The sequence below is a fragment of the Diaphorina citri genome, unplaced genomic scaffold (assembly GCF_000475195.1).
Source record: "Diaphorina citri unplaced genomic scaffold, Diaci psyllid genome assembly version 1.1 scaffold890, whole genome shotgun sequence".
In the NCBI taxonomy this organism is placed as follows: domain Eukaryota; kingdom Metazoa; phylum Arthropoda; class Insecta; order Hemiptera; family Psyllidae; genus Diaphorina; species Diaphorina citri.
In genome coordinates, this window is record NW_007378321.1 from 4,785 (window position 1) to 29,897 (window position 25,113).

A 25,113-nucleotide genomic window follows, 5' to 3' on the forward strand; every position below is an offset into this window, starting at 1 on the left:
TTTTCCTACGCGCGCCCAAAATGGCGGCACTTGACTGCTCGTCTCGCCTCCTGATGAAATCCCTCTCCTCGCTCTATGTGCAATCCATTGTCCGAGCCCGCAACTTTCAACCATCATAGCATATACCAAATATTATTATACTACATTAACTACATACCTATACAACTAGTATAGGAAACTAATAATTTCACATCGAATTTTCTTTACTGATCTTTCGGACCAGTTTTACGATTACATACCTATACAACTAGTATAGGAAACTAATAATTTCACATCGAATTTTCTTTACTGATCTTTCGGACCAGTTTTACGATATCACTTACTCTTTCAGATTTTCCTACGCGCCCAAAATGGCGGCACTTGACTGCTCGTCTCGCCTCCTGATGAAATCCCTCTCCTCGCTCTATGTGCAATCCATTGTCCGAGCCTCCTCCACAACCAGCACACCCACCACAGCCGCCTCCGTGCGAAACCAATCCTCTGTATCTGGTCTATTGGATGCTGAGAGTGCGGCTCTTGATAACACGGGTCTCTCCCAGGGAGAACTGGACTCTGCCCGACCCTACTCACAAGTACCGGGACCCAAACCCTACCCCTTGCTTGGAAACACATGGCGCCTTCTACCCTACATAGGTAAATGCAAATCTAAAATAGTAACCCGCCTCTTAACCGAGAGATGACGCTTTCAGATACCAACCACGCGTGGCGTTTCTTAACTTCTGTCATGGGAATAATATGATATAGTATCTCGTGTTGTAGACTCTAGCCTCGTCAGTTTGCACTGACGAGGTTGTCTCATTAATATTAATAATTTTATTTTTTTCATGAAATCTTACATTATCTACCAAATAAACAGCTACGTGTGTATTCTTTAGGTATAGGGTACAGATTTTAAAATATCCTGTTGAGAATCGAACAGCACCCTCTCGGTTTGGAATCCAATGCTCCCGTCAATGTATACCGAAACAGGACTTTGTTCTTGAAGCTAAACATATTTCCTCCCTCAGGTCAGTATCAGATATCAAACTTGGCGGATGTATCAGCTCAACTATATCGGGACTATGGTAAAATTGTTCGTCTGGGCGGTTTGGTGGGCCGACCTGATCTTCTGTTTGTATACGATGCCGATGAAATAGAGAAGGTATACCGACAAGAGGGACCCACCCCGTTTCGGCCCTCCATGCCATGTCTGGTTCATTACAAGAGTGTGGTGCGGAAGGAATTTTTCGGAAGACTAGCAGGAGTTGTGGGCGTGTAAGTACTTTAATACACTAACTTCAATACTTTATCATAAATAACAAGAATATCACCCCAAATTACCTACTGGCGTTTTTCTCCTCCTCTAACATGGTCAGCACTTGAACAATATTACGCTCCTTTAGACTCGTGCGGTCTGTGTCGTAGTAAGTATCTCATCAGATGGGCGAGGAAAGACACAAACACAATACTACCTCGGTGGTGTAGTGGTCAAGGGGCTCGCCTGGTAAACAGGAGGGCGTGGGTTCAATCCCAGCCGAGGTATGGAATTTTATCCTCAATATAATTTGAGAATTTGACCACAATAATAGTAGTAGCCTACTGCTGGAGTAAAGGGACTTATCAGTCCTATGCGAGCAGTAAAAATAAGCACTATTATTATCATATAGGTAGGTACCTACGTAGGTAGTGTTTACATAAAGCGGAACTTTGAGCAGGGATGTTTGGTATGTGGAGATCATACTATTCATATTATTCTTCTCGATCGAAATAAATGTGCCAGCCTACTTAGCTTAGTTGGTAGTGCGTCTGCCTTGTAAGCGCTAGGCCGCGGGTTCGATTCCCGCCCAGGGCGGATTTTATCCTGATGGGATAATGTTCGTTCTCGGAAACGGCTGGCTTTCTCCTATCCTGTCTTCCTTCTCTCTTCGAATTCGGGACGATAAGACCATAGCAGTTACAGTTCACTCTGTCAAACCCCTTAAAAAAAATGTACATGTACGAAAAAGTAACTACTTGAATAAGTGCATGATAAAAAAAAATGGAATGAAAATATCTAAATTTGAAAATAGGTATAAGTACCTAAGCTGATATTGAAAAATAGTGATAACAAAATGCGTAGATAGGTACCTATTCGATCTATTTGAGCCCCTAACCCAAATCCCTATGGTAATAAGCCCACAGCGCGTCGTACGATATTGGTAGATGACGTCATCACAGGAGTACAGTGTTGTCGCTAGGTATGATATCGGCGGGCTTGAGACTCTCATGTTCCGAGAGCTGTATCTCACGATCTAGTGAACGCATTTTCTTCGTTATAGTCTCAATATTTTTTTTAATTTTCATAGTTTTTTCTGAGATAATAAAAAAAAATCATGAGAATCACCAATTTCGTTCAGGACAGTCACACTACTTTCACGTCACGTGAATCATGAACGAGATTACCTACAATATTATGTGGGAAAACTTTGAACTACATCTTTTCGACTCCCCATGACTTCTACTGACGTGATGTGACTCCTTATAAGTTTGTAAATAAGGACTCCTTAGTTCGTCGCCTGACTTTGCTGATATCGGTACAAACTTTTACCTTCACCTCCTTACCTCACTTGACATCTTGAATCTTTATCTTTTCCACCGGACACTCTGAGATACCTCTTCCTCTTCTTCTCCACCACATCCTTGTCCTCCTCTTCCTCTTTCATCTCCTTCCCTTCCATTTTCACCTCCCTTTCTTCCTTCTCCAGATTTATTTGTTTTTGCCTGCTTGTTCTTGATATAATACCTACGTCTACATTAGTCCAATATACATACCTAACACATCAGATAGTGTTATGATTTTGGTTGGTTCAACTTTCACGTGTCGAATTTTGTTTGAGGCATTCCAAGGAACCAAATAAAGTTTGACAACCCAGAATTAAAAAAAAAGTTCAAGTTCTCTTTCTCGATGTGATGTGATGTGATTACTTTTTGTGTAATCACTATACCTACCTAATAAAGATGCTGTGTTCTCATATAGAAACCAAATAAAGTTTGACAACACAGATTTTTTTTTTTTTTTCAAGTTCAAGTTCTCTTTCTCGTACAAGATGTGATTACTTTTTGTGTAATCACTATACCTATGTATCTAATAAAGATGCTGTGTTCTTATAGAAACCAAACAAGCGGGGCCTGTTTCGATCTTGGTTAAAGAAAATCAGTATTTATGTACCTACCTATTTTATTTAATATTCAGTTTATTATTATTATTCTTGATTTGATTTTTTGATTTTACTTTCATGTAATGATTTAAAATGAAGACTAGAGCCCGTTCTCCCTTTATTCCCAATATAATGTTTAAGTCACCCATCCATTTATTGGCCTTCTTCGGGGTAGCTCAACATAGGTAACGCTAAAACCGGTCTTAAATTAACGACTGAAGTGTTATCTAAAACTTTCTCGCTTTGAGTTCATAGGTCGTCGCGACAAATTTCAAGATCAGAGCTCATTTGTGTGAGAAAATGTGAAAAAAAAAATCCCACAATTACTCAATTTAGTTCTCATTACTGCAATCATTCATTCCTCAAGTGCCTCCAATTTTATTGTTCCATTTCTATTGTTATTGTTCGAGAGATGTATTTTCAATTATTTTATTTTAAAATAATGATAGACTGGGAGGTAATTTTACGCTTCTAACTTCAAGTCAAGTCATCATGGACTTGACTTGTGAAATTGATGTTGAAGCGAAAATCAGGGCCCTCTTCACACATAATATACCTACTTATAGGTACCTACATATATGTAGTATTGTACTCTGCACCCTCCCCACTGGGTACTTACACTATTTACAAATCACAGATCATCTCAGCAATGAGTTAACTACTATGTAGTTCTTGTATGATAATACGTCAGAGATGTGCAAAATGCTTTTGAAAACCAATTTGAAATGTAAAATGCAAAATGTACATTTTGAAAATGGTTTTTTAAATGCTTTTTAAAATGGATTTTCAAACAATCATGTTCCACAGAATGAATGAAATGAAGGACGAAAACTCGGAAATGCCGGCAGATTTTGACAATGAAATTCACAAGTGGTCGCTGGAATGTAAGTGAAAATAAAACTTGGTGCCTTGGTGGATGTGCTATCATTACCTCACGTAGAGAGATGATTGCCTGACTACCAGACTGTGTATGCAATACGTCAAGCAATTTTCATAATGAAAAATAATTCTAGGTCACTTAGGTACAAGGTAGAAAAGAATAGGTCTTATGATTGCCTGACTACCAGACTGTGTATGCAATACGCCAAGCAATTTTCATAATGAAAAATAATTCTAGGTCACTTAGGTACATACCTAGGTACTTGGAATATTTTAGGTAAATAGATATAGCGCAGGTACAAGGTACATACCTATAGGTACTTGGAATATTTTAGGTAAATAGATATAGCGCTTACTTTTTATTTAGTCTGGTAGGTATTAGATATCTAACTTGGTATTTTCTTATTCCTCAGGTATCGGTCGTGTCGCTCTAGACGTGAGGTTGGGGTGTTTGAACCCCGACCTGACAGGAAATGATGAACCTCAGAAGATCATAGACGCTGCCAAGTATGCTCTCCGTAATGTTGCTATACTGGAACTGAAATTACCATTCTGGCGATATATCCCTAGTAACCTATGGAGGAAATATGTGTCCAACATGAATTACTTTATTGAGTAAGTCCTTTAACCTTTTGCACTCCAATCGAAAACAATCCAAAAACTCACGGTCCGTGACATTTATCGTATTTGAACAGTTGAACGATAAATGGGATGTTTCCGCTCGTTCACAGTTCCAGACAATGTAGTACACAGTTTCAACTACCCAGATTTTATACTCGGAGCTAAGTAACCCAGGTTAGACTAGGCCGCCTCGAAGCTCTCATTTTACGAGGAATTCTAATGCCGAACTTTGCATCTTTTTATTCCTCGTACAGAAAAAGTTGATAAACAACTTCTAGAGTAGGTACCAAGTTCACAATGCTAAGTACCATGCTACCTACATAGAGTAGGTACCAAGTTCACAATGCTAAGTACCATGCTAGTAGCATGTTACCTACATATAGAGTAGGTACCAAGTTCACAATGCTAAGTACCATGCTAGTAGCATGTTACCTACACAGAGTAGGTACCAAGTTCACAATGCTAAGTACCATGCTAGTAGCATGTTACCTACATAGAGTAGAGGTACCAAGATATCTCAGTTTGATGATTTTCATTTATTGCCCTTTTTGCACCCAGCTCCTCAATTTCAGTAGGTACTCATGGTATGATTACTTATTCATAACATGTAGGTTGTAGGTACCGTAAGTAAGTAGGTATCTAGTTATGTACAGTTTCCGGAGTGTCCCCTACCTGATGAAGACTGCACCTCATGGTATGGTAAGATCACAAACAATAAGACGAATAGTATAATGAAATATTAAACAATGAAAGGGTAAAATTTCATGCCTTGGTTCGGATTCGAACCCACACCCTCCCGAGGCGAAGGTGCTATGATGCATGCGGAGTGTCCCCTACCTGATGAAGACTGCACCTCATGGTATGGTAAGATCACAAACAATAAGACGAATAGTATAATAAAATATTAAACAATGAAAGGGTAAAATTTCATGCCTTGGTTCGGATTCGAACCCACACCCTCCCGAGGCGAAGGTGCTATGATGCATGAAATCTTCGGAATAGAATAGAATGTACAGGATTTATAAATACTGCTAGAATTAAAAAGTCCCTTTACCCCGGTATCGGCAGTCGGAATAGGTAAATAGATAACTCCTGATGTAAGTGTCATTTGTTATTAGAGAGAAAGAGAACTTATGGGAAATTTCATGGCGCGGCTCTTCACTTGAATGATGTCAGTGATAATTTCAATAGTGAATTATGAATATATCGCATTGAACTCCCTACTATACCTAGGTAGCTAGGTACTATAAGTAATTATAATTATTGTGAAGAATATGGACAGGTAATTAGTAGGAAGGTCCGAAGTTGCTTGTCTATTGATCATACGTTACATGTTTCATATATTATGCTGTATGCAGGGGTCAGTGATAATTTCAATAGTGAATTATGAATATATCGCATTGAACTCCCTACTATACCTAGGTACTATAAGTAATTATAATTATTGTGAAGAATATGGACAGGTAATTAGTAGGAAGGTCCGAAGTTAGGTGCGTGAAGTTAGCACCACAACTTTTGCTGCGAATTTGTACCAAAGCCCATCATTTAGTACCCATTTTGTTCCATCAAACCCACTTTGTCCCATAATTTGTACCAGCACCATTACATCACAATTCATGTTTTTAGTTTTCCTGGTTTGAATTTCCCACTTAGAAGAATAGATACAGTAAAACGGGGTGAATAGGAACAGTGGGGTGAATAGAAACGAAACTTTAGGTTAAGGTTCGAAAATTATTTATTTTTCCAACTAAAATTCTAAGAGATGTAATGTGGGCAAAAAAAAAAAACGCTTCCAAATTATAAGACTTCAAATTTTAGCAGGAAAATTGAAGAAAAAAAAATCTTCAAACCTTAACATGAAGTTTCGTTTCTATTCACCCCGTTTTTACATACATTATACTATGGTACAAGAACATCTGTCGTAATAAGCAAAGTGTGTTGTTTCTTCCCAGGTAAACTCAATTAAGATAATTTTATTTTAATACTGGTTGTTGAAAAAAGTAGAAGATATGACAATCTAGAGAACGGATTTCATTACTCCATTTCACTCCTGAAATAGCACAGTTACCTACCTCTCAAGTAGAATTTTTAAATTTTATGACAGTAATACTATAATAGACTGTTGAGTACAAAGTACAAGGTAGGTATGTAAGCACTGGGCGAGAATAATGCCACAAGCGTTCACTACCACCCAACCCTTAAAGCTCCATAATAAATCCTCAATTAAGTGAGGAAAAAATTTCAATGCTCTGGCTGGGATTGAACCCACACCCTCCTGGTTACTAGACCTTGGCCATTACCCCACAAGCTAACTAGGCCGGCGAAAATAAAAAAGGAAAATCTACTAAAGAATTGTTTGCAAATTAGTGTCTACTGGGAGTTTAGGGCCAAATCATGAATTTTTTTCAAAAAAGCATTTAAAAAAAAAAAAAAGCATTTTGGCTCAAATGTAAAATGGGTCAAAAAAGGCATTTAAAATGTAAAATGCAAAATGCTTTTTCAAAACCAATTTGAAATGTAAAATGTAAATGCACCTACATTTTACATTTTGCATTTTGCGGTTCGCACATCTCTGTAATACGTACCTACTTGTATGTCATATGATTTCAGTTTTTCTATTATAAAATTAATAATTTTATTCCAACAATCATAAGGACGGCTCCACTAGTCTCTATTACTTATGATATGTACCAATGTACCTATCTATCTAACAATAACAATAAAACGGAACATTAATTTGAACTTATAACAAACTAGTGTACCTGAGAAACTAGGTAGGTAGTAGGTACCTATCTACTAATAGGAAGGAATTGAAAATATTTTTAATTTAGGAGTACCTATGTTACGTATGAATGCTCGTCACAAATTTATGACTACGCTGAATTTCATGACATATCTTGGACTTGAACTGGGAGGTAATTTTACGCTTCTAGCTTCAAATCTGAAGTCCAGCACTACACACTTCTGCGGTTAGTTCGATACCTCCTAACGTATTACAGGTTGGTCTCAGTACAACTTCCAAATGAGTATCTAGCAATAAAACCAATATGTTTAGATACACCTTATATGATACACTTATAGATGTGTTATGAACTTAAATATGACTTTATGACAAAAGGCAACCGAACTTGACAATATTCAACTCATATGTCGGTGATATTGGTAACTAGAACTAAGTGACATAGGTAGGTACGAGTAAATACCTACATACCTACCTACTGACTTAATGTATACAAAACGCACCGATTAAGGTTAGGTAGTTTGAAATAAGTAAGTTTAATATCAAACTTTGAATGTTGTAATAGGTAGATCTAGATAAGTATCCATGCACTATCAGTAAAGTATCAGATAAGTATCCATGCACTATCAGTAAAGTATCAGATAAGTATCCATGCACTATCGGTAGGTACTGATTTTCCCTAATCACGATCGAATAAACTACGGGCTAAAAAATTCCCGGAGGGATGGACCCAAATTAGGTAGCTACATAGGTAGGTACTGATTTTCCCTAATCACGATCGAATAAACTACGGGCTAAAAAATTCCCGGAGGGATGGACCCAACGATCGAATAAACTACGGGCTAAAAAATTCCCGGAGGGATGGACCCAGCTTGTTTTGTCCTCAATCACCGTTTTTAAACCAGGTGCTTTAGAAAAGAACACAAAACATTGATTTACTACTGGTAAAAATTAGAAAAATTCTCTGGCCCCCAACTGAAACTTTTTAAAGATCGTTCCATTTTTACCATTAGTTGTATAGGGCAAAAATGGACTTTTTTTTAAAAAAAAAGTTTAGGTTGGGGCCCAGAGAATTTTTCTAATTTTTACCAGTAGTAAATTAATGTTTTGTGTTCTTTTCTAAAGCACCTGGTTCAAAAATCGTGAAAAAATATTGAGGAGAAAAAATGTTACGTTAACATTTTTTATCTCCAGAAACGTTTAGGTTGGGGCCCAGAGAATTTTTCTAATTTTTACCAGTAGTAAATTAATGTTTTATGTTCTTTTCTAAAGCACCTGGTTCAAAAATCGTGAAAAAATATTGAGGAGAAAAAATGTTACGTTAACATTTTTTATCTCCAGAAACATGCATTTTCAGCATAAAACTGATAATTATTTTTAATTTTTTACTCACAGGGTATGTATGTATTTGTGGTCTTGTGGAATAAGTTTTAAACTTTACAGCAAAAAATATCAATAATGGTTTTACCGAAAAAAATTCAATACTGAACAGCAGTTCAAGAAAAACCAAAAAATAGGTGTGTCCCACTTTCAATGCCCGACAGTGTAGAATTAAATATTAATTAAATTATTGTATTTTTTTAGCAACCTCCGTGTCCTCCGTGGCTGAGTGGGTATGGGTATCACCGTAGATTCCGGGTCGAAGTTTTTCCGGCTTGGTGCTTGAAGTTCGGTCTGCACTCAGTAAGGCTATTTTGATTGAGTAGCGACCAAATAAAAAGTAAAGGAGAAACTTAGTAATGCTGTGATATCCACTAAAGTTGTGAAGAAGCTCTCAGCTTTACCACATTTTTTTTCTAGCATGAAAATAGGTCATTACTTTTGGCAATGGTAATATAGAGACCATAGGTATTAGTATTAGGTACCAAACATGAACTCTAATGCTGTGATATCCACTAAAGTTGTGAAGAAGCTCTCAGCTTTACCACATTTTTTTTTTCTAGCATGAAAATAGGTCATTACTTTTGGCAATGGTAATATAGAGACCATAGGTATTAGTATTAGGTACCAAACATGAACTTTATCTTTATTTTGCGCTCTGTTCTTCAAGTCTGTACAACATTCTTTGCAAGTTGTCTACCAAAATTTCACTTTTTTGTGCTCAAAGCTCAGAAAGAGAGAGAGAGAGAGAGAGAGAGAGAGAGAGAGAGAGAGAGAGAGAGAGAGAGAGAGAGAGAGAGAGAGAGTGTCGAATAAAAAAAAACGTCCTACGTAAGTACCTACCTACCAAATTTCAACTTTGTAGTGTTAGAGTAGGAGACTCTAAACTAGGGGGAAAAGCCCGAGGCAAAACCACATATTTGGCAACTCTTTGGTTTGCTACATCTATAATTTGGGTGTAGGTATAACTTTGACATTATTGGAATGTATACTGGATACACCTATAAGCTAAGCTACCTACCTACGTCATCTTCAAAAGTAATGTAGGTACGTACCTACCTATAAATTTTCTGTTCGTTATTCTGAGGTTACTCTCTGGCAGCTTCAGCACAAGGTTATGTTAGGTATATCTTATGTTAATGTTATGTTACAAGCTCTCGGCAAGGTTATGAAAGTTTCCAACTTACACGATAAACGATAGATACCTAATTAAATAAATTGCATAACAACCATACTGAGTCTTGAGATTCAATGAGCGATGTATCTTGGCCTTTTTATTCTGCTGGGTTAGGTTAGGAAACTCTTAGTCAAAGTTTCAAAGATCCAAGAAATGCTGGTTACTCACACTCAGACGGTCTGATAGCTGAGGTCTTATCGTCCGAAAAGCGAACAGAGAAGGAAGACAGGATAGGAGAAAGTCAGCCGTTCATCTGTTTAGGATAAAGTTTGAACTGGGTTGGAATATAACCCCCGACCTAGCGCTTACAAGGCAGGCGTACTAACCTCCAAGTCCTTCTCTACATTTGGTACCAAAACTAGTTTGTGGTAGTGAGAGGGTCAGTTGAAGGGCTTGGGTTCGAATCTTGCTTGGGCCTTGGCCAGCCTTGACCCTAATCTGAATTTCTCGGATCAGTCATCCTAAACAATGTTGTCTCAGGGGACTTCCACAACTTAACAAACCTAACTGTTTAGTGGGTATATATATGTTATGAATAAAATTCGATTTCTTTTTCTCTACCTATTAGGTTAAGCTAATCGCCTTCTTTATTAGATATTAGAATTCCCTCTAGCCTAATGCTTGAAATGTTCAAATAATTGGTCTCACATACATAGGTACCTACACTGCCTACTAGTGATTAGAAAAGAAAAGCTCTGTGGAATCGTTCATAATTGAGGAGCTGGGTGCAAAAAGGGAAATATGGATTTTTTAATTTCACTACCTAGATTGAACCCATACATATTTCATTAAATAGATTCAACCCATACATATTTCACTAAATAGATTGAACCCATACACATTTCACTAAATAGATTCAACCCATACATATTTCATTAAATAGATTCAACCCATACATATTTCACTAAATAGATTCAATATTTCAGATTCAACTCGAATAGATTGAGATTGAACCCATACATATTTCATTAAATAGATTCAACCCATACATATTTCACTAAATAGATTCAATATTTCAGATTCAACTCGTGTTTCCCACCATAGTGACAGGTAACATGCCGGAATATGTATCTGATCCCGAGACCTTCTACCCGGAGAGATGGATCAAGCAATCCTCAACTACAGGGTGTCCTCATTCTCAGATACACCCGTTTGCATCTCTCCCCTATGGTCATGGTGCTAGGATGTGTCTGGGGCGACGGTTTGCAGATCTGGAGATGCAAATTCTCCTCGCCAAGGTATGTACGTGATGCAAACATATTAGGACACTATGTAGTTACCTACCCAGATTTTATACTCGGAGCTAAGTAACCCAGGTTAGACTAGGCTGCCTCGAAGCTCTCATTTTACGAGGAATTCTAATGCCGAACTTTGCATCTTTTTATTCCTCGTACAGAAAAAGTTGATAAACAACTTCCTTTCTACTCAAATAATTACCTACTCTTCGAAGATATGTTGATAAACAACTTCCTTTCTACTCAAATAATTATACCTACTCTTCGAAGATAAGTTGATAAACAACTTCCTTTCTACTCAAATAATTATACCTACTCTTCGAAGATATGTTGATAAACAACTTCCTTTCTACTCAAATGATTATACCTACTCTTCGAAGATATGTTGATAAACAACTTCCTTTCTACTCAAATAATTATACCTACTCTTCGAAGATATTGATAAACATATATCTTCGAAGAGTAGGTATAATTATTTGAGTAGAAAGGAAGTTGTTTATCAACATATCTTCGAAGAGTAGGTAATTGATGCAAAGTAACGAAGTCCAGAACTGCAGATGAGCATCGCCTTGGTTTTTCGAGGGTTAATGACAAGACAGTTTTGCTTGGCCCAGAGGACGAGGTTATCAATCTCCGCGTTGATTGTGTTGACTGTCTGTGGAATATTGGTCTTCGAAGAGGAAAGATAGGTCTGCAGATCGTCGGCGTACAGATGAAAGTGACAACTATCCAAGCAGCTTGCGACGTCGTTTATAAAGAGACTGAAGAGCAGAGGGCCCAGCACTGAACCCTGAGGAACGCCAGACTGGTCTCCAACTCTCCAATATGATCTGTTGTTATGGGTCCCCAGTACACACTGACTGCGACCAGTGAGGTAAGATGCAAACCATCCGACCGCGTCTTCATGTTGATCGGATTGTTTTTTCTATATTGCAGACATGGAGAACCGTGGAGGGAGTTTCGGACCAAAGTTCAGAAACCAATATTACAACTCCGCACCGTGAGGAAATACATAGAACCCATTGAGAATGTGACGGACTATTTTATTCAAAGGTAAAATCAGCCCAGGTACCTTCCTACATGGTATAAATCTGGTACCTACAATGACCTACACATGCTTATACAAAAAAAGTAATCACATCCTGTACGAAAAAGAGAACTTGAACTTTTTTTTTAATTCTGTGTTGTCAAACTTCATTTTTTAGTCCGTCCTTCCTTTATTATTACAATAGTAATAAAAAGGTATAAGGGACGGACTATTGTATTCGCTTCGGTGTCTGTCTGTCTGTCAGTCTGTCCCCATAGAAGGACTTATCCAAACCTGGTCGACCTATATATATATCAAATTAAAGATTATTACAATAGTAATAAAAAGGTATAGGGACGGGCTATTGTATTCGCTTCGGTGTCGTCTGTCTGTCTGTCACTCTGTCTGATGTCCCCATAGAAGGACTTATCCAAACCTGGTCGACCTATATATCAAATTAAAGGTCTTTTTACCAGGCTCACGAAAATGGTGGTGCAAATTTTGTCCAGAGAACCATAAAGCATATGGTTTTTGGGGGATTTTTTTTCACATTTTCTCACACAAATGAGCTTTGATCTTGAAATTTGTCGCGACGACCTATGAACTCAAAGCGAGAAAGTTTTAGATAACACTTCAGTCGTTAATTTAAGACCGGTTTTGTCACCTATGTTAAGCTACGCCGAGCAAGGCCAATAAATGGATGGGTGACTTAAACCTTATATTGGGAATAAAGGGAGGCGTTTTATGTTAAGCTACGCCGAGGAAGGCCAATAAATGGATGGGTGACTTAAACATTATATTGGGAATAAAGGGAGAACGGGCTCTAGTCTTGATTTTAAATCATTACATAAAAGTAAAATCCAAAAATCAAATCAAGAATGATAATAAACTGAATATTAAACAAATTAGGTAGGTACAAAGGTATTCAAATCAAAAAATCAAATCAAGAATAATGATAAACTGAATATTAAACAAATTAGGTAGGTACATAGGTACTGATTTTCTTTAATCATATGATCTGTTGTTATGGGTCCCCAGTACACACTGACTGCGACCAGTGAGGTAAGATGCAAACCATCCGACCGCGTCTTCACTAAATCCAAATGTTTTTAGTTTTGCTAGTAGAATTCTGCCTTACTAAAGTCAAACAGGACCAGAATGGAGGCCTTTGTTTGGTCCATGGTGGCCTGTATGTCGTCCAAAACTTTCAATAACGCAGAACACGTACTATGACCAGAACGAAACCCGGATTGGAAGGTATTAAAAAGATTGTGCTGGTTGAGATAAGATGAGATTTGTTGAGAAATCAGCCGTTCCAATACCTTTGATAAAGAACAAAGATGAAGACTCGGATGCGCTCGAGGGATTTTTTACCTTTGGTATTGGACGGATGAGAGCTCGTTTCCAGACCTCAGGGAAAACTTTGGATTCAACGGAACGATTGAATATGTGGAGGATAACTGGAGCAACAACGTCCAACATTCGAGTAAGATAACTGAGGGGAATTTGGTCATAGCCCATGGAAGAGGGGTGTCCTTTCTTCAGACACTTGAGAAGATCAGTCAGAGTGAATTCGCGGATATTAAACTGAAAGCCGTTGGGTGTGGGGAGAGAAAAATAATGTGAAGAAGTAGAATCGATAAGGGATTGAGGGGGTTGAGGAACTGATGAAAACGACTCCACAAGTTCATCAGGATTCAGAAGAACTTCACAATCTTTAGTCTTGGGTAGAATCTTCTTCACATTTTTATGAAATTCGTCTTGGGTAAGTTGGGGAGGAAAAAGTGAGTGAGCGTAGCGTAATTTTGCATTCCTGATCATCTGTTTAGTCCTGTTACGGGTGGTGGTAAACAGGTGGAAGTTTGCAGAGGATCTGGTTTGCACAAATCTACGACTAGCTCGGTCCCGACGATTGAGCATGTTCTTAATCTCTAGGGATAGCCAGGGAGCAGGCCTGTGTTTCGCCATAAAAGTGTGAAACGGGGATTAGGAGGGGCTAAGCTCTGCCATTAGGAGGGGCTAAGCTCCAAGTATGATCTATTACCTGACTATAAGACCGCAGTTATGTACAAATTTTTCCAGGAGTTCGGATTACTGGTAGTTTACAGCTGAGATCTTCAATATTGACGTCTTTTAATCTATCTTCTCTAGGGATTGAACGGAGGTCTCAATGGATACCAAGCAAGGACTCTCTTAGTGGTAGAAATCTGGAATCATATGAGAAAAATCTCAGACTCCTTGATTCTCTGGACAGGCAAAATAAAACCCCTTAAAGGATTTATCTCATTAGCCTAATAAACGCTTTACAAATACCTCACATTTTTTCACACAGTCAAAAGGACTCCTCTAAACCGCAACGAATAGGATACAATCAGATAATTAGGTACCTGAACTTTCAACAAGAATATATTTTGCAAAGCTTGTTACCGGTTTCATGAGATAACTCTGAAAGTTTGTGAGTATTACAACTTTTGCCTGGAAATGGTCTCGGACCTTCTTCAGAATGTCCAGGCGTGATAGGTAATATCTATACCTATCAGACTCAGAGCTACCTAGAATTATTGGGGGGTAGTTCTGAGTTTGTGACACATCCACTAATATGACTAATACGAGTAGGTACGATATGTTTAATAAATCCCGTAGTTTTATCACATCCACCAATATTGTTTACTTCCTACTACTCAGATATCCATGGCCGTATGCTCCATGCTATATCAACTGGCTACAAGACCTGAGGAACAAGAGAAGTTACATCAAGAGTTATGCCGAATACTACCTGATCCTTCTCAACCTCTAACACCGGACAAACTAGATCAGATGATTTATCTAAAGGCGTTTATCAAAGAAGTATTCAGGTATGACACTTGTAATAATAGTGCTTGTTTTATACTGGTCGAATAGGACTCGAGAGTTAAAGAGTCCCTTTAGCCCAGCTCAGTAGTGGACTACTGCAATTATTATGGTCAAATACCATTACACCATCATACACCATAGAGGTATGTAGGTTACTCGGTGATATACATTTCAAGTCTTATCCCATATTGTTCCCAGGATGTACTCTACAGTCATTGGTAATGGCAGAACTCTTCAGAACGATATGGTCATCTGTGGATACAGGATCCCTAAAGGAGTAAGTTGAAAAACAAGAAGTCCATTTTACATTGTTTTTTTTTTATATATTTTTGAGAGTGTTTTGACCTTGAAAGATAAAATCCCTATCCATGAAATTAGAACATCCCCCATGGTTATTGATGACAACCATTTCTGCTAAATTTCATCAAAATCAGACAAACCGTTCAAGCTGTAGGCAAGTATGACAGACAAACAAACATATTTACCGACAAAACAAATGCAAAATTGTTAAGTTCAAATTTAAAACTAACAGCTTTTACTTTGTTCGTCCTAATAGCTATACCTATACCTCCCTTGAAACTTATTAATGCTAACTAAATAGATTCAACCCATACATATTTCATTAAATATATTGAACCCATACATATTTCACTAAATAGATTGAACCCATACATATTTCACTAAATAGATTCAACCCATACATAATTCATTAAATAGATTGAACCCATACATATTTCACTAAATAGATTGAACCCATACACATTTCACTAAATAGATTGAACCCATACACATTTCACTAAATAGATTGAACCCATACAAATTTCACTAAATAGATTCAACCCATACATATTTCACTAAATAGATTGAACCCATACATATTTCACTAAATAGATTGAACCCATACAAACTACCCAAGACTAAAGATTGTGAGGTTCTTCTGAATCCTGATGTCGTGGAGTCGTTTTCATCAGTTCCTCAACCCCCTCAATCCCTTATCGATTCTACTTCTTCACATTATTCTTCTCTCCTCACACCCAACGGTTTTCAGTATAATATCCGCGAATTCACTCTGACTGATCCTCTCAAGTGTCTGAAGAAAGGACACCCCTCTTCCATGGGCTATGACCAAATTCCCCTCAGTTATCTTACTCGAATGTTGGACGTTGTTGCTCCAGTTACCCTCGGAGCCCTGTGGACACTCAAACGCATAAAAAATTTCACAACTCAAAACTCCAAACTCCTTTTAGTCAAATCATACATCCTCCCGATTCTTGAGTACTGCGCGCCGCTGCTCAACAATATCACCCTTGAGCAATCCACATGGCTGCAAAGGGCACAAAATGCCTGCGTACGCTTTATATACCTTGTGCGGCGCAGGGAACACATTACGCCATACTACAATAGGGCCCGACTGCTCAGGCTAGAGGATAGGAGGAAAATCCTCACCCTCTCCCTTCTATACAAAATCCTCGTATCTCAATGTCCTCCCTACCTCTATGACAAATACACCTTCCATTCCTCCATAAGTTCCAGAGAAACCCGAACACATGACCTCTTTCTACACAAACCTCCTCATAACACCCAATCCTATTCCAACTCCTTCTTCATAACTTCCATAACTCACGAATTTCATAAAAATGTGAAGAAGATTCTACCCAAGACTAAAGATTGTGAAGTTCTTCTGAATCCTGATGAACTTGTGGAGTCGTTTTCATCAGTTCCTCAACCCCCTCAATCCCTTATCGATTCTACTTCTTCACATTATTCTTCTCTCCTCACACCCAACGGTTTTCAGTATAATATCCGCGAATTCACTCTGACTGATCCTCTCAAGTGTCTGAAGAAAGGACACCCCTCTTCCATGGGCTATGACCAAATTCCCCTCAGTTATCTTACTCGAATGTTGGACGTTGTTGCTCCAGTTACCCTCCACATATTTAATCATTCCGTTGAATTCAAAGTTTTTCTGAGGTCTGGAAACGAGCTCTCATCCGTCCAATACCAAAGGTAAAAAATCCCTCGAGCGCATCCGAGTCTTCATCTTTGTTCTTTATCAAAGGTATTGGAACGGCTGATTTCTCGACAAATCTCATCTTATCTCAACCAGCACAATCTTTTTAATACCTTCCAATCCGGGTTTCGTTCTGGTCATAGTACGTGTTCTGCGTTATTGAAAGTTTCGGACGACATACAGGCCGCCATGGACCAAACAAAGGCCTCCATTCTGGTCCTGTTTGACTTTAGTAAGGCATTCGACCTCGTCTCTCACAGAATTCTACTAGCAAAACTAAAAACATTCGGATTTAGTGAAGACGCGGTCGGATGGTTTGCATCTTACCTCACTGGTCGCAGTCAGTGTGTACTGGGGACCCATAACAACAGATCAGATTGGAGACCAGTCCAGTCTGGCGTTCCTCAGGGTTCAGTGCTGGGCCCTCTGCTCTTCAGTCTGTTCATAAACGACGTCGCAAGCTGCTTCGATAGTTGTCACTTTCATCTGTACGCCGACGATCTCCAGATCTATCTTTCCTCTTCGAAGACCAATATTCCACAGACAGTCAACACAATCAACGCGGAGATTGATAATCTTGTCCTCTGGGCCAAGCGTAACTGTCTTGTCATTAACCCTCAAAAAACCAAGGCGATGCTCATCTGCAGTTCTGGACTTCGTCGGTTCATCTCGTTCCCGATTCCGAATATTGAGGTTGACGGCAATGTGGTTGAGTTCGTCGAAACTGCCAGAAATTTGGGTATTATTTTTGATAAATCTCTTTGCTGGGTTGATGAAGTGTCCAAAATTCGAAAAAGGGTCTTCGGAGCCCTGTGGACACTCAAACGCATAAAAAATTTCACAACCCAAAACTCCAAACTCCTTTTAGTCAAATCTTACATCCTCCCGATTCTTGAGTACTGCGCGCCGCTGCTCAACAATATCACCCTTGAGCAATCCACATGGCTGCAAAGGGCACAAAATGCCTGCGTACGCTTTATATACCTTGTGCGGCGCAGGGAACACATTACGCCATACTACAATAGGGCCCGACTGCTCAGGCTAGAGGATAGGAGGAAAATCCTCACCCTCTCCCTTCTATACAAAATCCTCGTATCTCAATGTCCTCCCTACCTCTATGACAAATACACCTTCCATTCCTCCATAAGTTCCAGAGAAACCCGAACACATGACCTCTTTCTACACAAACCTCCTCATAACACCCAATCCTATTCAAACTCCTTCTTCATAACTTCCATAACTCCCTGGAATTCTGTGCCCTACTCCATCCTAAACTCTCTCTCCTTTCTGGCATTCAAAGGTTCCCTTCTTGAAGCAGTCAGCGAAGACTTATTCTCCAATCTCTAACTTCCCTTTTCTACTTCCTATCCTTCTCCCTTCCTACATCCTTGATACATCTACCCTTCCTAGTACTAAAGTACGGGTCTGAGCCGCGGAGCTTGACATCTTACCGTGTCAATTCCTACAAGGATCAGATCCAGAGCAAGTACATATGCAGTTTTAGGATCTGGTTCATTAAGTAGAATACGTTCAACTAGAGACATGTCATTCTCATTTAGGTTGCTTTTGGTTTTCAGTCTCTCCATAGCTGAGTCGATGTATTTCATACAAATCCTGAAACGGGAAATTTAGAAAACTATAAGTATAAGACATTACTCTTGGAATCTCAGAAATAGAATTATTGACTCTTGCGATTTTACCCTGAGATATTGAACAAATGGCTTCTTCCCACGGAAACTACATAGTGCCCTGACATAGGTAGGTTTCAGTATTTATCAAGTTGGTCAAACACCCAAGCACTTCGGTCCTTGCACTTGTGGACGTGAAACTGTGTCCTACATTGTCTGAAACTGTGTACTACATTGTCTGGAACTGTGAACGAGCGGAAACATCCCATTTATCGTTCAACTGTTCAAATACGATAAATGTCACGGACCGTGAGTCTACTACATTGTCTGGAACTGTGAACGAGCGGAAACATCCCATTTATCGTTCAACTGTTCAAATACGATAAATGTCACGGACCGTGAGTTCGTATCTCAATGTCCTCCCTACCTCTATGACAAACACACCTTCCATTCCTCCATAAGTTCCAGAGAAACCCGAACACATGACCTCTTTCTACACAAACCTCCTCATAACACCCAATCCTATTCGTTGATAAACAACTTCCTTTCTACTCAAATAATTATACCTACTCTTCGAAGATATGTTGATAAACAACTTCCTTTCTACTCAAATAATTATACCTACTCTTCGAAGATATGTTGATAAACAACTTCCTTTCTACTCAAAAAATTATACCTACTCTTCGAAGATATCCGAAGTTCGGAAGAGGTTTTTTTTTTTTTAATTTTATTTCAATTCACGGGGGCTACCCATTAGTATAGCAAGTCTCTAACTTAAAACTACAGTAAAATTAAACAAATAATAAAATAATAATAATAACACCAAAAGGCTAACAAAAAAGTTAGCTGTCAGCCACCTGGTGCAAGGAGGGAAGACTCAGAAGTTTAGATTTGATGGATGCAGGAGACTTATTAAGAACATCAATGTTGAAGGGAGGATTAGCCATAGCCAGGATGTTGCACAATGTCATGCATCTGCTCAAAGGACTATTTTGTGCTATACTCGTATTGGTCGCGTGTTCATGTTATTAGTTCTGAAACCAAGTTGACCTTGAACATCAGCACATTTTATTTCGTTCTTGATTAGTTTGAGCAGAAACACAACATCAGCAACATCCCGCCTATGTTGTAAGGTTTGAATATTAAATGTCTTCATGAGCTCCTGATAGTTAATGTTGTTTGTAGTGGGATGTAATTCAAAGTTCAACATCCTAAGAAACTTTCTCTGGACACTTTCTATCTGATGGATATAGGTTTGGTACCCAGGGGACCAAAGTGTCGTATTCCAGAGAAGAACGCACAAGTGAGCAATAAAGTGTTTTAAGGAAAGCAGAATTTTTGAATTCCTTGGTGTTTCTATAAAGAAACCCAAGGGTTTAGAACGCACAAGTGAGCAATAAAGTGTTTTAAGGAAAGCAGAATTTTTGAATTCCTTGGTGTTTCTATAAAGAAACCCAAGGGTTTTGAAAGCTTTATTGGCCACCCTGAGGGCAACCGGAATTGACCTCAAAGGGGTCAGACATAATATTTTTGTATTTTACAATCTGTGTACGACTTGATAGGTAGCTATAATGAAGTGAGACAGGGGTGCACAAACTGCGACCCGCGGTCACCTTGAGTTAGTGCACCCCTGTAAATGAGGTGTGTAGAACAGCCCACATAGATGTAGCATAGGCATAGGTGGTAAATGTATTTTTCTACGCTATACGTTTTTTTTTTTTTTTTTTTTTTTTTTTTTTTTGCAAATAGATAAATCGAATAAAACGAATAATTTCCATTTTTTAAACCAAGTATTTTTTATTTTCTTCAGTTTATTCGATTTATTTACAAATATTTTTCAAATATTTCGAATAGATTACTTTATTTATTTGTCCGCCATGTTTTATTTGTTTTATTTTTAATTTAATTTATTTTTTGTTTTGAGCGGCAATTTTAATTTTATAATTAATTTATTATTTATTATTCTTGAAATTTGAAATCTTGAAACTTGAATGGCCGTGTCAACACTTGTGTGAGATACAAACCAATATTTCTTTGTGACTTTCATCTAATTGTTAATCCTCTTTAAAACAAATCATTTTGAGTTTACTTGCTAGCACACTCTTGCGGACTATTTAGTCGTAAGCTCCTTTTTGCATTTTTTATGACACAAATAATGTGAATAGAAAAACCAAATAAAACGAATAAAATATTTTTTTTATTTATTTGAAAAAATACAGCTTATGTTTCAATCAATAGGTACCTCCACTCCTTTTTCCTTTTCTTCCATTTCACTTTACCTATTTTGACCTTGTCTGAAATATATTATCGCATCTGATTATATTCCAGCTGATTCGTTCATACAGACTAGAGTTCCATCACAAGCCACTGGAGTACAAGGTGACATTCATGTACGCCCCTGATGGCGAACTCAAGTTCAAAATGACACCTCGGTGATGATGGAGCCCCCAGGAGAGAGAGAGAGAGAGAGAGAGAGAGAGAGAGAGAGAGAGAGAGAGAGAGAGCGCGTTAAGGATAAATAAAATATAAATAGGTATAGAGGGAGCTTAGAAAGACAAAGAGTCCAAAGAGAGGAGGAAATAAACAAACTGGAAAGATAGAGAGAGAGAGAGAAATAGAATTTTTAAAATAAATAGGTAGGTACATAGGATAAGGAAAGTTAAATTTTAGCATTAGATTATTACTTTTATTGTTATTAATTTGTTATTATTATATTATACGTAACATATTGTAATCTTATAAATATGTAATACATAAATATCATATTTTATAATGGCCATTACTTTTGTACAATGAATAATTATTGTTCTTTTTATTGTAAAGTTGCATTTAGACATGCGACGTAAGGCATCCCCGCAAGCCAAACTCGCTTTCCGTGAATTGGAGACTTTATTCTAAACACATATAAGGTTCGATCCCAGAATGTCTGGCTTTCTCTTACCCTGTCCTCCTTCTTTTTCCGTTGTTACAGTTCCTTCCAACAACCTCTTCAAAAAAATAAAGTACAACTTGGTTACACAGAATACATAGAATTCACGTTTCACCGCGACTCGCGAATAAACCAGAACTCACGTCACGTCGTCTGAATCCAGCTTCAGAACTCGAAATAGCTAGGTACATACAATAGTACATAGGTACTCTAAGGCCGTGGTTATGAACAGGGCCATCGTAGGACATCGTCGGACTTTTTGCGTGTAAAGTTGGCGGGAAATTCGAATTTTTGATTTTTTTTCCGCAACTTGTACAATCTGAATTCATTTTTTACTTTTTATCTTTAGTTTGCACGTTTATATTATACTTTTCATTTATATTAGCTAATAAAAACAAGCAAATTACAAAGCAAACAAAAATAAATATAAAATGAATTTTAAAAATTGCCGCCGGAACAGTTATCTCACGTCGTCCGAGCTCATCTCAGCCCTGTTCAGGCCGTGGTTATGAACAGGGCCATCGTAGGACAACGTCGGACTTTTTGCGTGTAAAGTTGGCGGGAAATTAGAATTTTTGATTTTTTTTCCGCAACTTGTACAATCTGAATTCATTTTTTACTTTTTATCTTTAGTTTGCACGTTTATATTATACTTTTCATTTATATTAGCTATTAAAAACAAGCAAATTACAAAGCAAACAAAAATAAATATAAAATGAATTTTAAAAATTGCCGCCGGAACAGTTATCTCACGTCGTCCGAGCTCATCTCAGCCCTGAGGCCGTGGTTATGAACAGGGCCATCGTAGGACAACGTCGGACTTTTTGCGTGTAAAGTTGGCGGGAAATTAGAATTTTTGATTTTTTTTCCGCAACTTGTACAATCTGAATTCATTTTTTACTTTTTATCTTTAGTTTGCACGTTTATATTATACTTTTCATTTATATTAGCTACTAGCTGAATTCCGTCGCTTCGCTCCGGAATCCCGCTAGTTTATCCCGAGGCATGGCCAAACTTGTGGAAAAGGCATGGCCGAACTTGTAGTTATCAAACTAAAAACATAAACGAAACTCAAATATTAGGCGAGCGAGGAAAAGTTTTCTCTCCCACAGTCTCTGCACTCTGTGTATTTCTTATGGTGATTTTAACGATCAAAAATTGATCATATCTCAGGATCGGTGTAGATTTTCGCAAAATCCTTTCTTATTGCACACCTAGACCATAAAAAGAATATTCCTACCAAATTTCAGCTTTCTAGGTGGTGTGGTTCTCGAGATAGAGCGATCAGTGTGTGAAATGTGAAATGTGAATGAGTGAATGGAGCTCTTCCGATCTAAAAAAAAAAATAAAAATAAAAAATAAAATGCTCTAAATTGGTACATATTTAATTGACCGAACGACACGAAGTGTTTTTTGGGGGGATAAACGAAACTCAAAATATTATTTTCTACAAGTTCGGCCATGCCTTTTCTACAAGTTTGGCCATGCCTCGGGATGAACTTGCGGGATTCCGGAGCGAAGCGACGGAATTCAGCTAGTATAAGATAAGATTACGTAAAGGTACTCTAAGATTTTAATATGGCAAGATTTCGACTTTCGAAGCTCGATTGAAGTAGAAATGAATTTCACCGGTCTATCATTTTGAATTTCAAAGGGCCATTTGGTATGTACATTGGATGTAAGGTGTATTCCAGCTTGGGATGATGATATTCTACTTTGAACTGTTGAATAATCTGGAAGAAAAAGAAGAAGTGAATGACTCAGATTATTCAGCAAAACGTTTAAATACAATACATATTTAAGTTTTTAACTTTTGAATCCCATTTTTTTTTTTTTTTTTTTTTTTTTTTTTTTTTTTTTAGTTTTTAACTTTTGAATCCCATTTTTTTTTTTTTTTTTTTAGTTTTTGCATCATAAATTGGGCACCCTGTGATCGATCATAGGTATCTGGAGTTTATTGTTTACACATTAGTTCCCGCTAGGTCACTAAAGTTATGCAACGTTGTTCATGGTTGGTACCTAGCTACTTTAGAGAGCACTGAGTAGGTACTCAGCCTCGTGAGAACAACTGTGGGTTCTGAAGAGTTGGGTTTAGGTTCCAGCCAACCAGCCATAAAGGTGAATAGCATAAACCCTGATTGACTTGGCGGGGCGGAGCGCTACCGCGCTCCTTGATAAGACCTACTCTATAAAAAGTATTTGTACACAAACTACCTTGGTTATTAGAGTCTGTATTTCCAAGTCTGCAAAGCGTCGACCCAAGCACATTCTCCTGCCGTAGCCAAACGGTAGAGATGCAAATGGATGGAAGGGACATTTGTTACTCTTGAGCCATCTCTCTGGTAGAAACTCCTTGGCTTTGTGGAAGTATTTGTCTTCATTTCCAGTGACATAATGTTGAAACACGACTTGGACCTGGGGCAACAAATGATTATTGATTAAGTATTATGTTATTGGGATTGATTCACTCTACTTACCTATAAAGGTAGTGAATACACATCTGCGCTCTCTACGACAGGTTTGTAGCAACTTGTTATCAACACCCCCACAGCAATTCTCTTAGTTGAATTAATGTAACATGCTTTTACGCTTTTACCATTATCTAACGTTTGAATTCATGTTTTTGTTCTGTAATTGCTATCCAATCTATCCATATACCTATGGGTCGTATGACGTAAGGTAAGTCTGAAATCACTCCTAACGTCGTGCACGACGTACGGAAGGTTATTAGGGAAGTCTTGTCAAATAGAACAGCAGCCTAATAAAGCCATATACCGCTCTGATAGTACATACTTACTGTACTTATAAAGTAAGGTTCAAAATAAAGACATAAGTCTAACGTTTGAATTCATGTTTTTGTTCTGTAATTGCTATCTAATCTATCCATATACCTATGGGTCGTATGACGACGCGACGTAAGGTAAGTCTGAAATCACTCCTAACGTCGTGCACGACGTACGGAGGGTTATTAGGGAAGTCTTGTCCAATAGAACAGCAGCCTAATAAAGCCATATACCGCTCTGATAGTACATAATTACTGTACTTATAAAGTAAGGTTCAAAATAAAGACATAGTAATATTGTACTTACGCCTTTGGGTATGTTGTAGCCTTTGATGACAGTATCCTTTGTCATACACCTTCCATTTCCTAGAACTACGGGGTACATCCTGGAAATACATGTTATGTCATGATAACATATTGAATCTAACTACCTCAACCTACCAACACCAGGTGTTACACATGAAATAAGGTTAATTTCCGATCTATTCTGCGATTCTGCCCCTCGACCAGCCAACAAAAAAACTCTGCACCTATTCAAATTCAAATATTTACGAGTAGGTACTTGGACAAACCAAAAGACACTGTGAGCTCGGGTACAGAAAAGGCCGTGGTTATGAACAGGGCCATCGTAGGACATCGTCGGACTTTTTGCGTGTAAAGTTGGCGGGAAATTCG

At 38.1% G+C, this 25,113-nt stretch overlaps 3 protein-coding genes across 3 annotated transcripts in view; 2 read left to right on the forward strand and 1 right to left on the reverse strand.

The window, feature by feature from the left end:
* The first annotated feature begins 335 nt into the window (after positions 1 to 335).
* Positions 336 to 21,348, forward strand: LOC103512827 (probable cytochrome P450 301a1, mitochondrial). The gene is made up of 7 exons (XM_026826204.1): positions 336 to 633; positions 1,008 to 1,254; positions 3,969 to 4,060; positions 4,469 to 4,670; positions 7,795 to 7,838; positions 10,979 to 11,211; positions 21,056 to 21,348. Exons 1-7 carry the CDS (start codon positions 351 to 353, stop codon positions 21,161 to 21,163), a joined length of 1,209 nt encoding a protein of 402 aa, XP_026682005.1. The 5' UTR covers positions 336 to 350; the 3' UTR covers positions 21,164 to 21,348.
* On the forward strand, positions 14,720 to 15,983 carry LOC113468907 (probable cytochrome P450 301a1, mitochondrial). The gene is made up of 2 exons (XM_026826196.1): positions 14,720 to 15,090; positions 15,287 to 15,983. The coding sequence occupies exons 1-2, from the start codon at positions 14,927 to 14,929 to the stop codon at positions 15,372 to 15,374; spliced, it is 252 nt and encodes an 83-aa protein (XP_026681997.1). The 5' UTR covers positions 14,720 to 14,926; the 3' UTR covers positions 15,375 to 15,983.
* Positions 21,349 to 23,143: 1,795 nt separating the features above from the next.
* Positions 23,144 to 25,113, reverse strand: part of LOC103512828 (probable cytochrome P450 49a1) — a 17,325-nt gene continuing 15,355 nt past the window's right edge. The window contains exons 9-11 of the mRNA XM_026826195.1: positions 24,746 to 24,824; positions 23,871 to 24,071; positions 23,144 to 23,389 (exon numbers count right to left, since the gene is read on the reverse strand). Coding sequence (XP_026681996.1) covers positions 23,282 to 23,389; positions 23,871 to 24,071; positions 24,746 to 24,824 — 388 coding nt within the window. The 3' untranslated portion in view covers positions 23,144 to 23,281. The remainder of the gene's footprint in view (positions 23,390 to 23,870; positions 24,072 to 24,745; positions 24,825 to 25,113) is intronic.

Coding starts and splice junctions, on each gene's coding strand:
- LOC103512827 (XM_026826204.1), top strand. CDS start 351: ATGGCGGCACTTGACTGCTCGTCTCGCCTCCTGATGAAATCCCTCTCC. Junction 634..1,007: donor GCGCCTTCTACCCTACATAG/GTAAATGCAAAT, acceptor TTCCTCCCTCAG/GTCAGTATCAGATATCAAAC. Junction 7,839..10,978: donor CTCATATGTCGGTGATATTG/GTAACTAGAACT, acceptor TTCACTAAATAG/ATTCAATATTTCAGATTCAA.
- LOC113468907 (XM_026826196.1), top strand. CDS start 14,927: ATGGCCGTATGCTCCATGCTATATCAACTGGCTACAAGACCTGAGGAA. Junction 15,091..15,286: donor TTTATCAAAGAAGTATTCAG/GTATGACACTTG, acceptor TATTGTTCCCAG/GATGTACTCTACAGTCATTG.